Genomic DNA, 14,466 nt, shown 5'->3' on the forward strand with positions numbered 1-14,466 from the left:
GACTGAATGGCGGACTGCACCTGTAACGCGCGCAGCACCCCACTGGGCCTCTTGGCACTCGCATTTCAAAACCTGCCTGAGGTGTTAGGTTGGTAACACCTGCGCCAAGCGCCACAGTCGGAATGTGAGCGATTTACAAGTGCTGTTAGTCAAGGTACTCATTTGATTGGCCTCTTAAGCGTAAGAAATGCTAAGGCGCCTTGATGAGTGACTGATTCCGACCCAGCCCAATGGCGATTTATAGGCCTTTAAGAATGGCCAAAAGAGACATTTCATCGTGGACCAGTGTGCCTCTTTTACATCACCCTCACACTGCTTAAAGTGCAGAGAATCCCTATTCCTTGGTTCTCCGGGCGTCTGCATTGTGCAGGTTTCACCAAGGTATAAAAGGGGTTATAACGAAAGGCACCCCGAGGATGCAGAGGGGACATCAAGGTGACCACTAGCCAGGGAGGGGATAACAAATGCGCCTGTGGAATAACCAAATGACTCTCAGATGACATTCCAAAGTGCACGTGGGGCTCGGAAGGAACAGCAAGAACCGCCAAGGTGCGCCGCTGATAAAAGTGCCAGGATAAAGCATCAAGATGCAGTGGCGGCTGCAGGGGGCCTCGGCAGAGTAGATACCGCAAGGTGCCTTCGGGACAAGGAAGGACCATCAAAGATCGGGCAGCGTGCCTCGCAGGATCCGAGGAGATGCCAGCACGCAGTAGGGGGTCCAATGAGATCCCACAATGGAACAGGAACCCTCGCGCCGCGGAGGGGACCCCGAGGTCCCTCGGGATGAGGAAACCATGAGGGCGCACCCTTAAAGCCGCTCACCCCGCAGGGGCGTCCCGGTCCAATCACATGGGACAGGTGTAAGTCCGGCACTCTTCTCACCTGGGACGTGCATGGCGGCCCCTGTGGCCCTGGGTCCAAGGCTGCCGCCTTCCCGCTCCCCAGCAGCTGCTGTCTGCGCACAGAGGCAGCTCACGCGACGGAATGCAGCACAGCCGGCACCGGGAGCCAGGCCAACCCAGGCCACGAGCCAACCAGGGGCTGCCAGGAAGGGCGGACGGGCGTTTCAACAATAGGGCCCAGGGCGGCACAGCCACCGAGGGAGAGGGGCCGAGAGCTGTAGAGGCCCGGGGGCGAGGGGAGGTCAGCGCGCACGGCCAGTGCCAGCCAAACACACACTGCGCATCACACAGGCTGATGCATGGACCCGGGGCAGCCTGTGCACACAGGGGCAGGGTGCGCACACAGGGAACAACCAACACAACCCTCCCCACCCCTCGGGGTCACCGGGAGGCCCTCGGCGCGCCACACCAACACAAAACCTCCATTAAGCCTCCCAGGCGGGCTGCAGGAGGCACGGCTCAGCAGCAAGCGTGGCCCACCGACGCGGTGCATCCCACTCGGAGTAGCAGAAATGACGACAGGCACTTGCACCGCGCACACTACAAGCTGGCGTGTCCCTCAGTCCCCCGGGTATCTACACCATAAGGATGAGAGAGTGAACCTGCCCCGCATGGAGTCAAACCTGCGACCTGTGTAGCCTGTGGGTGGAATCGATGAGATACAGAGCTGATCTTGCCACCTGTAACGCACTGGTTATGCAGACCACAGGCATCCCTCCACTGAGCTAAGATTGCAATGGAAAGAAAGGCCGGCTGAGCGAGTCCGAGAGAAAGGGCAGGTTTTTTAATACCACGATCGTGATACACGGGTTTCCAACCTGAAATATGTTAAATTCTGGGTGAAGGAAGGGTAACCGATGCAATTAAGGTCACCCGCAGTGCTTAATTTGAGCCGGTAGTGTCCGGTGCTCGGCACCAGCACTCAATTGTCAGCAATGGCGCTGTCTGAGATGTACACGACAACCGTGTTTATTAAATCAAATAAATGGCACTGAAAATGAATAATACCAGCTGCTCACGCCATTATAGCTTTGTATGACCTGAGATAGTCCGAATTGTCACACTTGCATGAGTGGTTGGGTGTTATGTGTTGGTACTGTCATTGGCACCGGTGGCAGGGCCAACGCGTAGTGCAGGCTGCAGTGGCCTTCCAAGAAGGGTCCTCCTGGCACTTCATTTTTCATTACTAATTAAGCACTGCCAGTAAGTAATCGTCGCATTTGTCGACTCCCTGCCTTTGAATCATATAAGTGGCTCTTACAAACAGTGGTTCAGCGCTGAACTGCTAATTGAGGACACGGAAAACCTACTTCTAATCCCGGCTTCTCCTCTGCGTTTTACTACATTGTGTGATCCCATACAGAACATTTCCTCTCCCTCGGCTTCGGTACTGTAACTGTTACAGCGGCTAAAAACAGCCCGCGTGCTTAAACACCCGTAGTAATCTCCCCCTTTCGGTTTGCAGCCACTAACCGACGGAGGATGCAACCCTGCCCTACAGCGGGATTTGAAATTGGCACCGAGGACAGACGTGCTCTCAGCGCGGCATGTTTATTCCTACGCCATATCTGAATGCGAGGGCGAGACAGGGGGGGGGGTCAAATAAACTGCAGAGCTGTCGTGATTGACAGCTCAATGTTAACCCACTTATTCACTCACTTCTGTTTACTCGCTCCCTCACGCGCAAATGTGGGTGAGGATCGTCCGAGTTTAAAAACCACGCCTCAACACACACTCCTCCTGATTCCAGCTATTTAACTCTGTACTAATGTACTAAACAAGCATTGGCAAAGCCAATTGGTGGGTGGAGGCGGCCAACATTATGGCTTTGCCAATTCTTGTTTTGTTGAGTTATGGTTCTTATAAACATTTCTTTTTGAGAAGTTGCTAGAATATCACCAATTATAAAAAATAAACATTGGCTAAAAGAAAAAAAATATTTTACTTGTCTCACAAAGCACACTTTGCCAAAATGTTTCCTGATACCTAAGGGAACTGCTTTGTGCGGCTGTGCTCTTTGTGAAAGAGCAGAATGCAGTCACTCAAAGTGAGATTAGCCAAAGGTGCATGCTCCATGCTGTGAAGGCAGAAGAAAAATATGAATGATACAACACACCAATAGAGGAAGAGGGTTGGCTGAAAACCCCTATAAGTATATTATGTATATAATTTTAGTGAAATCAAAAGGTCTTGACGAATGCCTGACTTGAAAAAGCAAAAAAAAAGCAGCACAAGACCAACCTTTAACCCTTTAATTGCTGCCGTCGGCCATTGGCCGACGGCAGCACTATCTCCCCAGTGCTGCCGTCAGCCAATGGTCGACGCGGCCCCGCCCGCGCACGGAAACGCCCGCACTGCGGCAGAATTATCACCGCGGTTAACGGGTTAAAGTGGTACAGTCAAAATAGGATACAAAATGAGAGTAATCAGTTTGTTTTTTTAGGTGCTTGTTTTCCCTTTTGTGTTTCTTTTTTATAACAGCTTTAATTCCACATCAGCACTGTCAGTATTTCACACATAGGATCAACATCTACACCTCAGGACCGCCTCATCGCGCTGGCAATCCAGGAAAGATCTCAAGACCTGGCTGTTCGAATGAACAGATCACCACAAAGCAGCTAGCAACTAGCGCCTTGACACTCTCACGACTGATATGCTGTGCTTTATAAATCTTTGATTGACATCATGCAGGGGTACAAGCACTGGCTGAGCCTCGATATTAAGATAAACAAGGGTGACTAGATTCTCAAAATGGAGACCCAGGATGGACAGAGACATAGAAATAGGACTAAATGTCCTATGCGGTCTCAGGGCTAACTATACATGATGCCCTGTGTGCATATATACACACACAAAAAAGAAGCAGGGAACTCTGGATAGCGCCCAAGTTTAGGTAGAGAGTAGAGAGCTCATGTATAGAGCACCCTTCAAGACCAGCGACACTCGGAATCTGATTCACGATTGTTTGAGCACCAAGCATGTTTTTTTACCCACTTAAATTCTATATAGATTTTGTCTGTCTTTATACATGCTCTAATTTTCATGAAAACTAGCCTCAATATATAGCATATTTTTATCTCAAAACACTACTGTTATCAGACGGACCACTATGTTTTAAAATATTACGGAGCGCCGAGAATCCGAGTAATCCCTAGGATTTTCCTTGTACTATAAATGCAATGTACTCAACAATTGCCCAAACATGTGGTTACAACATTTAAAGCCAGGAGGCATTTTAAAATACTGAAAGTAATCCATGAAGTTGAACCCAAATTGGTTGGACAATATTTGTGCTCGTGGGACATTTGCATAAAGGCCATTTGCTCTACTGGGGGCTCTAGAACAATTCTCTTGTTATGCATGGGCATTTCATTCGACTTCCTGAATATAATAAACCAAAATTTGGCACAGCAGCAGTATGATTTGGTGTTGGTGAAGACAAAACCATCTAAACACCTGAAAAATTCTATTATTGCACTTACAGAGGGAGAAACAGTGTCAAACAGTTTTGTCTGTCACCCCCCTAATACAACACTTTATTTTTTAGGTCTGGCGTTTGCCAAAACCTTTTGATTTTATTAAAAATATATGCAGAATATATTTAGAGTGTCTGTCAGCAAGCCCTCTTCATCCAATGGTATGTTGTGTCATTCACACTAGAGCATTCAACATGGGGGCAATGGGTTCAGCTTCAGCGACTGGCTAACTTCACTGTGAGGCATGATATTCTGCTCTTACACAAGAAGCACATCCGCATACAAACTGCTCCCCCTTCCGTACCAGGGACAACTATGGCAATCTGTGCTTTATGAGTCCAAGAAAATGTAGTTTTGCTTTTAGTCACATTCTATTTAAAATTGGGCTAAGGCATAGTAACTCCTCTGATCCCATTAATATGCAGGTCGCATCTCATCAAATGAAGCATTACAAGCATAATTGATTCAAAAGTAAAAATACCACACAAAAAACCTCTAAAACGACACCCCCTGCATGGATGCACACATATGGGCTGTCATAGTTGCATTTCTTTTAATTCAATAAAAAAATACGTTGAAAGATGACACAACTGAGTTTACAAAGGCAAACATAGGCAGCTATCTGTACATGTTTTTATATAATTTTATTTCAACAAATATTTCCAGGTAGCCACCCATATGTTTACATGCAGTGGAACCTGGTTTGAAGTTTTTAACCTCATCCGTGCGGTGCAGATTTACCCCCGGTGCTGGGCCCTAATGTAAATGGGTGTGGTCATGACAGGACGGTTCCGTCATGCGCATCGAAAAGGTTATGAAAGTTTTACGAAACCCATTCCAAAACAAAATGAGCATTGGCAAAGCCAAAATGTTTGCCGCCATAAGACCCACTGGATTTCCAAGATGTGCTTCACATTGCCTTTGTTCCCGTCTCCACCCAAGTCTGCAAAGCGTGCTTGAGATAGTCTTTGGTGCTTAGTCCCGTGGTACGGATACCCAAGTCTATGCAGAATTGCTTCAATTCCTTGTGACTGTATTCTTCCAGCCGTTCCATCTGGAATTTTGCGGTTGTTCCGGTTTCTTTCGTCGACATGGTCGCTGTGTCTTTTTCGTTTGTAGTGGGGCAAGTTACTCTCTGTACGATTTGCGTCGGCTCGAATCGCGCCGCTGGCCACCAATGTTAGACAGGAAACCTGAGGGTCAGCCGAGCAAGGGGGAGAGGCCTCCTGACGAGGGTCCTCTCCTCAGATCGTACGGACGAGCGACCACCCCCACGACAGATGGACACCACACAAAGATAGGTTCTTAACACTTTTATCGGTATTCTTAGGCAGGTTATCTTCACAATACAGAAGGAACAGGATACTGGGATCCCTTCAATTCTAGTCTCTGGGGGAAGGGGGTAGCGGGACAGTCTCAGTACCAGTCTGGTACAAGGATATCTGGCGCACAGCTCTCAATCCTCGAGCTGGAGGGTTCTCTGGTAGGGGCCGCGGCAGCGCCAGCAGGCCTTCAAGGATGGTTCACGAAGATGAGCCGCGGCAGCGCCAGCAGGACTCCAAGGATGGTTCACGAAGATGAGCAGCGGCAGCGCCAGCAGGACTCCAAGGATGGTTCACGAAGATGAGCCGCGGCAGCGCCAGCAGGACTCCAAGGATGGTTCACGAAGATGAGCCGCGGCAGCGCCAGCAGGCCTTCAAGGATGGTTCACGAAGATGAGCCGCGGCAGCGCCAGCAGGACTCCAAGGATGGTTCACGAAGATGAGCCGCGGCAGCGCCAGCAGGACTCCAAGGATGGTTCACGAAGATGAGCCGCGGCAGCGCCAGCAGGCCTTCAAGGATGGTTCACGAAGATAAGCCGCGGCAGCGCCAGCAGGAGTCCAAAGTGGTTGCAAGAAGATGAGTTCGTCTCGGTGTCTCTCGACTCCAGGATACAACTGCCTTCCTGCTCTGGAGCTGCCCCAGTTATAGGTCTGGTGCCCTTTGATGTCCGGACCCTCGCACTTGGAGGGCGGGGGGAACGGGATGAGGGAGTCCAGACAACCAGCAGGGGGGTGGAGCCAGCGCCCAGGGAGGCCGGGGGCGATCGAAACCAGGCGGATGGGGGCCATCGAAACTCCTTCTCCCATTGACTCGCCAAGTGGTCTCTTTATCCCCTGGGTGGATGGTGGTGCCTCGATGTCGGGGCTTGGCTGGGCCTGAGGCTGAGGTCGACCCGAGGCCACGAGGCCTGGTCGTGGAGTGTCCAAGATGGCAGCTGGGCCGGAGACGGGGGTTCGGGAAAGGCCCCGGGCCTGCCGAGAAGGTGGTGGCTCTGAGGTTGAGTTCCGTCGGGGAAGAGTTGGGGGCGGCCCGGAGGGGCGGAAGGTGCGGCTCTTGTTCGGGGAACAGAGGTAGCGGTAGTCTGGGACCCGCCATGCGGGAGGGGTCGGACCACGCCACGAGGCCGGGTCCAACATAGCATTACCAAATTGTCTCTTGGAACAGGCCAAGCATTTGGAAGTGTAAATGGCCCAAGTAAGACGAGAAAAAACTAAAAGTGAGAAACATTACAACAAGCGCAGGGGGTACTGAAACCACAGTCACATAAATTGATGTGCTCAGGATTACACAGGTTTAGTCAAGAGTTGCCACAAAAGAAACTTACCAGTTGCACAGTTAACAATTTCGTCATATCTCGAAGTCTTTTAGGGAGCCAAGTCCAAGGCAAACGCCTCTCAGGGATCGTACCTTTGCTATATTGCAATTCCTGTCATTGAATGTCATTTGGAATGGTTTAGCTACCAACAACTTTGAAAGGCTGCCAAAAAATAGAGGGTGCCTTGGAAATAGATGTTAGGCGAACGGAGGTGGGCAATGAGAAGAGGCAGGAAAACAAGGAAGGGCGCCTGGGCGGTGGGAGGGCTCATGGAAGTGATGAGTTTACGTGCGACTTCAATGTGTTCCAAGAAGGGGGCAAACAATCTCAACGTCTGATGAGCATGGTGCACACGAAGGGGAAATGACAATCGGAGAACAGGCTGCTCGTTTTTGAGCCCTCAGAAACCAATGTGATTTTTTGTTACTTTTTTTGAGATTTTGTAAAGCACTACCAACCAGTTTTGGCCATTTCAGAGATCACTGGATACTCATCTGCACCTGCTGCATAGGTAGCACCCGCTTTAGGCGTCGAGTGAGGAACATAAGCAATGAGTGAAAAAAATGAATACTTGGTTGTGCACTGTAGGATGATGGAGTCACTGGACCGATGGAGAGCAGCACTAAAGAGCTGAATGGAAGAAGCGAGCCGTCTAAGAACTTCAGAGGGTCTGCTTTAAGTAGGAAACGTAATGTGAGGGTTTATAGCCATGGACATAAGTACTTCCCGCTAACCTGCCTATACCTTTCTGTGAGCAAATTGTAACAGGTGACCTCAGGCTTCGAGGTGATGCTAGGGATGGAAATCTTGGTAGGGCATGCAAGAGTGCAGCCAGGCAGTGTCCTGTGCACTATAGGTAATGCAAAGCCTCTTGAATCGAGATTGCATCTGTTATTATTATTATATTCTTGTATAGCGCCAGAATCGACCCCCGAAGGGGTATCTCCGCGCTTGCCTTGGGAACCCGTCCTGGCTTTTCCCTGTGAGATAGCCCCTATAGGGCCTCCCCAAGGTGAAAGCCAGGCATCCCGCCGCGGGGGGCCATTGTGGAGATTAAGCAAGCTTAATGCCCAGAGTTGCAGAGTGTGAACCCATGATTAGGTCAGGCACCGAAGCGAGAATTATCAAGTCCATGGACATTTGAGCTCAAGACCCTGCCGCGTTGGGAATTGAACCCTGGTCCCGGGTCTGACCTCTGCTTCAGGGTCTGCCTGCTCTAACCAGTGAGCCACACTTCTCCACCAAGGAGAAAGTTATAAGAGGTATGGCAGGGGTGCCTTCCCATGCAATACTAGCACAATACACAAAGATGGACCCAAGTACTCACTCAGTACACCTTCTCTCAGTCCTGGTAGAGAGGCAAAGAGAAGACAGGTTACTAATAGGAACATGTGTTAAGCATTTCAAATCACCAACATGGACGAAAAGTAATTGACATGACGCGAGAGGAATCCGACACCAATTTATAAAATAGCTCCGATGTTTATATATTACACCATATCAATGTTCAAGCAATAAATAAATCAATACTTTGCAATGTGAAAAACATTAACGTTGCGGTCAATGGGAAAAACACATATATGCAATTGATACTTTAGAGTATGAGTTCAATGGAACCCACTTAGAGTTAAGGTCTCAGGAGTCATTAGACCAGTTCACAACAGCTAACACGATTTTGCTAGGCTCAGGAGAGTGGAGTGCAGAGGTGCACTTTCAGCTGTCAAACGGAGCTGTCAATCAGACCCGCAGTATTGAAATGGTTACATTATCAAAAAAAAGGTACTTGTGAGGTGAGTTGAGCAAAACCCTGTGGAGAAAGCGGAAGGAGATGGCCCTGGACCAGGAGTCTCCGGGAAGATCTAATCTATATGGCTTGGGGTACTCGGGCGCAGAGGTGCTCTTGGCTAGCCGTGGTGCTGAACCGGAGCCACGGCAGAGGAGCGGACAGGTTGCCAAGAGAGGGTAAAAACCAATGCAAGATCTTTACGATGGAGCCACAGGAGTGGTCGGTCATTTGAGCAGATGAATCTTTTCTCTTGAAGCGTAGAGTAAAGCAGGTAGTAGTCGGACTAACCACCAACAAGCCTTGATACCTGCAAGCACACCGGTTGAGGAAATCTTTTTCCAGAGGAACGTTGTAGAAAGCGGAGCCTCGCTGAGGGTCGGGACTACAGTTCCCAGAAGCCACTGGGACAAGGACTTTGAGCAGACATGCCGGGCGCCTATGGGTGGAGGCTTCAAGGTTGTGGGCTAGTGTTCATTAGTGGGTGTGTGGACTAGTAGCCAATGAGCATCTAGTCCTGCAGCTAATCTGCCCCAGTAGTGACGACATCCTGTGGGTGTATGTCACTAAAACTAGTCAGAACCTGATTTCTAGGCAAAATTCAAAATGGCCAAGACCATCCTCTGTTGTGCACCCCAGCTGCCAACCCCTAGAAGTGTGGTCAGCCTTGTGGAGGTGAACGCCTTCCTGCATAGCTAATTTCCTGCCTGCCCGTGAAAAACAGTGCCGGGGGCAGGGAAGGCTTTGTCCTAGAGATGGGGACAGTTCCTTTGTCCAGTGGTGCCAGTGAAGCCTTTGGGGCTCATCGCCACACCGGTGTAATACACTAGCCATCTTGTGTGAGCAGAAGTGTCACCTCCTGCTCACAAGGGTCCTTTATTTCTGACTTCTGGATGTGGCACACACTCCTTAGCATGAAGTCAGACATCTGTCTTGGTGGCAAAGCTTCGAAAAAGCCTGCCAAGGTACGGGAATTTTGGTTAAACTAGGTAGGCACGGTCTAAAGAGCCACCTGGGTATATGCTGGTTAAAGCTCAACACCACCAGTGTGTCAGTGGTTAAAAAGCACGGTGTTTGATACCATCATGGAGCTGAACATATAGGTAATGTCCTAATGCCAGCCCATGGTATTCTATGGACCGCCGGTCACTTACAGTAGAATTGGGTTGGGGATGCTACCACGGGGCAATATATGCTTGCAAATATACTTCCATACATAAAACATACTGTACCCTGCCTCCTGGGCTTTAGGAGGCCTACCTTAAGGGTGACTGACATGTATCAAATGCAGTGAGGTGACCTTGACACACATGGTGTGTGCAGGGTTGACTAGAGCAGGCAAGCTGCTCATGCAGGGCTTACATGGCAGACCTGCAGACTTCGACTTTACTCTGGTTACTCAGGGTGGCGCAATATATGCTGCAGCCCTGGTACCCCTTTTACATCCCTGCTCTGGGTACTACTGGCACCGTATACTATGGCCTTACAGAGATGTAAAAATACTTGCCAATTGGGTATACCAATTCACATTTACAATGTAAGGGAAAGAGCACTGGTGCTGGGCATGGTTAACAGGACCCAGCACACTCTCAGACCAATTTCCACAGTATCCAGCAGTTCATAGGGAGTAAATAGTGTGGGAGCATCTGCAATCAGCCCGGTTTGCTACAGTATATTTTTTGGAAATCATTTTAGGGCCTTTATGGCTGTGTGATGTTGTTCTGATGCATCCATGCAGAAGGCTGGTTTTCGGTATGAAACTTGGTCAAAAAAGCCTTGGGAGAAATGTATTTTTTCAGCTACACCGTTGCAGTCATCCACCTAGGACAGGACTAAGGCAGGGTCTACGGAAAGTGGAAGGGCCATTTTTAAGCATAAGTTACAAGAGGTAGGAGGACTCCCCCAGGTCGGAGCATTACAAGGGTAGCTTTGAATCGAGTCAAGTGATGTGGCACAACCCTAGTTTAGCAAACAATCTAGGAACAGCAGCTGCGTCCTGCTAAAGATCACACTTTCAATCCTGCCTAAGATACGGAGCACGATTTTACTGTAATGCTGTGTTTTGCATAAGGATCCTACAGCCTACAAAATAGGCGGTGCTAGTGACAGTGGTGAAAACATGCCACCACCTACTGCAAAGAAAATGGTTTACTTTAAAGAATGAAATAGATGATGACTCAAGTCTAGTAGCGAGAAGCAAAAGCAGATTTAAGATTGCAGGAACATTAACTCTAAAGAATAAAAAAATGTAGATTTGAAATAACGCCTGAGCTTCAACAGCTCAAAAAAACGTTTGCCTCAATAGCCCCTCTTCAAGACCTCTCCAATGGTTACAAACTTAGTTTAAGTCTTTTATTTTATATTCTAGTAAAGTATAGACCAGGAGAAGGTGTTGGGCAATGAGCAATAAGAAATTAGACTAAGGAATCAATTATACGATCATTCATACATTATAAGATAAAAAAATCAATAACTGGGATGCTCAAAATTGCATATTTGTTTGCAAAATCAAGGAATTTCCTTGAAAATTGCAGGAAATTATGCTTTCAGAGCAAAATGAGGTTTACACGCATTTCGCATGACTGGTATTTGAAAGTGGGTAGCAAAAAAAGAAAAACTCTTGCGAGACCACAGGACACTGGTTCGAGCAGAAAATGTCTGTTGATGTGACATTTACTTCTTTCTTTTGCCCGCATGATTAAAATTCCACGCAGGCTTTATCAAAGCACGTTCAAATTACAGTCTCATACAATAATAATATCCAAAACAGTTTAGTACTTTCAAAGTAAAGACAGTGAACTCTCAAAAGCAAACGTAGTAGATGTCGGAGGTTGATTCAGGCCAGAGTCATGCCAGATTTTCAAGAAATCCATGTAAAATAAATCTACATACACAAAAATTAAAAGGGAATCATTTAGATCAAGGGTGTTCAAAGTACACTCAGGAAGGCCACATTCATGCCATGTTTTCATTATGATTAACTAGATGGATGTCTATTTTGTATGGATAGCCTGAAAGTCTGGCATGGAAACAGCCTTCCTAGATCTACAATGGACGCCCCTGATTTAGATGGTCCATGGCTGTTGTGAAATGAAGGTCCTGAACCTTGCAGACGAGTGCTTGTCCACTTGTTTGACCTTAGTCAGAGAAAACTTAAAGTGACCCATGGCATACAGTAGTAATTATTGAATGGACATGTCAAAAAGCAACCTTGGTGAAAAGGAGTTCACAGTTCCAAGGAAATTACCCTATACGTTTGGCATAACATCTCATGAGTCCTTTCTGCTGACCTCTTTCTGACAATTTCTTATTTCAATAAATTGACGCTACGGTGGACATTTTGTATGCCTCGGTCAAGGCTGCCAAACTTCTTGGAAGGGTCAGCTGAAGTATAACTAAACCAATGGCTGTTGTCACCAAGTCCAAGCAGCATGCTGGAAGAGCGCAAATAGTGCCGGCTAAATTTTAAAAAAAGTTGTGATGCTCCACTGTTGTTTGTCAGATCCCTTTTTACACAAGAACATGCATTTAAAATAAACTTTGATTAACGAGTATTCACATGCAAAACGTTGCATGCTCTTAAAGAATTATCAAAAACACGGATTTTCTTGGTTTTTTTCTGCAGAACAAATTGTATACATGTTGTGAACTTTCTGAACTAACTTCCACAATAAAAAAACAAAATTTGAAATTATGTAATACCACACTTTATATTATCAGCATTCCTATACCTCAAATCAGAGTGCAACTTTCACATTGTTCTCTGCATTCTCGCAGACCAGAACCCGGTCCAGGAAACTTTTGTGACTAGTTATTTCTAGGTAGTGACAGAGACGTGAGTGATGAGTGCTGAGGACCAGCGGTGAGTGCTGGGTTCTCAGGTCCAGGAGTGAGTGACCTGCGCTCAGATCTAGGGGTGAGTGGCAGCTGCTCAGATCTAGGGAAGAGTGGCGGGTGCTCTGGTCCAGGGGTGAGTGGCGGGTGCTCTGGTCCAGGGGTGAGTGGCGGGTGCTCAGATCTAGGGGTGAGTGGCGGGTGCTGAGGTCCAGAGGTGAGTGGGAGGTGCTCCGGTCTAGGGGTGAGTGGCGGGTGCTGAGGTCTAGGGGTGAGTGGTGGGTGCTGAGGTCCAGGGGTGAGTGAAGGGTGATGAGGTCCAGGGGTGAGTGAAGGGTGATGAGGTCCAGGGGTGAGTGAAGGGTGCTCCGGTCCAGGGATAGGTGACAGGCGGTCAGGTCCAGGGGTGAGTGGCGGGTGCTCAGACCCAGGAGTGAGTGGCGGCTGCTCAGACCCAGGAGTGAGTGGAGGGTGCTCTTGTCCAGGGGTGAGTGGCGGAGGTTCAGATCCAGGGGTGAGTGGCGGGTGCTCAGGCCCAGGGGTGAGTGGCGGGTGCTCAGGCCCAGGGGTGAGTGGCGGGTGCTCAGGCCCAGGGGTGAGTGGCGGGTGCTCAGGCCCAGGGGTGAGTGGCGGGTGCTCAGGCCCAGGGGTGAGTGGCGGGTACTCAGGCCCAGGGGTGAGTGGCGGGTACTCAGGCCCAGGGGTGAGTGGCGGGTACTCAGGCCCAGGGGTGAGTGGCGGGTACTCAGACCCAGGGGTGAGTGGCGGGTGCTAAGACCCAGGGGTGAGTGGCGGGTGCTCAGACCCAGGGGTGAGTGGCGGGTGCTCAGACCCAGGGGTGAGTGGCGGGTGCTCAGAACCAGGGGTGAGTGGCGGGTGCTCAGAACCAGGGGTGAGTGGCGGGTGCTCAGACCCAGGGGTGAGTGGCGGGTGCTCAGACCCAGGGGTGAGTGGCGGCTGCTCAGACCCAGGGGTGAGTGGCGGGTGCTCAGACCCAGGGGTGAGTGACGGGTGCTCAGACCCAGGGGTGAGTGGCGGGTGCTCAGACCCAGGGGTGAGTGGCGGGTGCTCAGACCCAGGGGTGAGTGGCGGGTGCTCAGACCCAGGGGTGCGTGGCGGGTGCTCAGACCCAGGGGTGCGTGGCGGGTGCTCAGACCCAGGGGTGAGTGGCGGGTGCTCAGACCCAGGGGTGAGTGGCGGGTGCTCAGACCCAGGGGTGAGTGGCGGGTGCTCAGGCCCAGGGGTGAGTGGTGGATGCTCTGGTCCAGGGGTGAGTGGAGGTGCTCTGGTCTAGGGGTGAGTGGAGGTGCTCTGGTCTAGGGGTAAGTGGAGGTGCTCTGGTCCAGGGGTAAGTAGGGGGTGCTCTGGTTCAGGGGTGAGTGGTGGGTGCTCTGGTTCAGAGGTGAGTGGCAGGTTCTGAGGTCCAGAGGTGAGTGGGAGGTGTTCTGGTGTAGGGGTGAGTGGCGGGTGCTGAGGTCCAGGGGTGAGTGGGAGGTGCTCTGGTCTAAGGGTGAATGGTGGGTGCTCAGGCCCAGGGGTGAGTGGCGGTGCTCAGGCCCAGGGGTGAGTGCGGGTGCTCTGGTCCACGGTTGGGCGACAGGCGCTCCGGTCCAGGGGTGAGTGGCGGCTGCTCTGGTCCAGGGGTGAGTGGCGGGTGCTCTGGTCCAGGGGTGAGTGGCGGGTGCTCTGGTCCAGGGGTGAGTGGCGGGTGCTCTGGTCCAGGGGTGAGTGGCGGGTGATCAGATCTAGGGGTGAGTGGCGGGTGCTGAGGTCCAGGGGTGAGTGGCAGGTGCTCAGGTCTAGGGGTGAGTGGCGGGTGTGTGAGGTCCAGGG

At 50.2% G+C, this 14,466-nt stretch overlaps 1 protein-coding gene across 4 annotated transcripts in view; it reads right to left on the minus strand.

Annotated features, from left to right (window-relative positions):
* Nucleotides 1-14,466, minus strand: part of RASAL2 (RAS protein activator like 2) — a 785,014-nt gene that overhangs the window by 430,755 nt on the left and 339,793 nt on the right. Inside the window, exon 1 of one of the 4 annotated variants that reach the window (XM_086956481.1) lies at nt 883-995. The exons of the other annotated variants lie outside the window; for them this stretch is intronic. Coding sequence (XP_086812607.1) covers nt 883-895 — 13 coding nt within the window. The 5' untranslated portion in view covers nt 896-995. Of the gene's footprint in view, nt 1-882; nt 996-14,466 lie in introns of those variants that run through there. 4 annotated transcript variants of the gene reach the window in all.

The sequence above is a fragment of the Lissotriton vulgaris genome, chromosome 1_1 (assembly GCF_964263255.1).
Source record: "Lissotriton vulgaris chromosome 1_1, aLisVul1.2, whole genome shotgun sequence".
Taxonomy (NCBI): Eukaryota; Metazoa; Chordata; class Amphibia; order Caudata; family Salamandridae; genus Lissotriton; species Lissotriton vulgaris.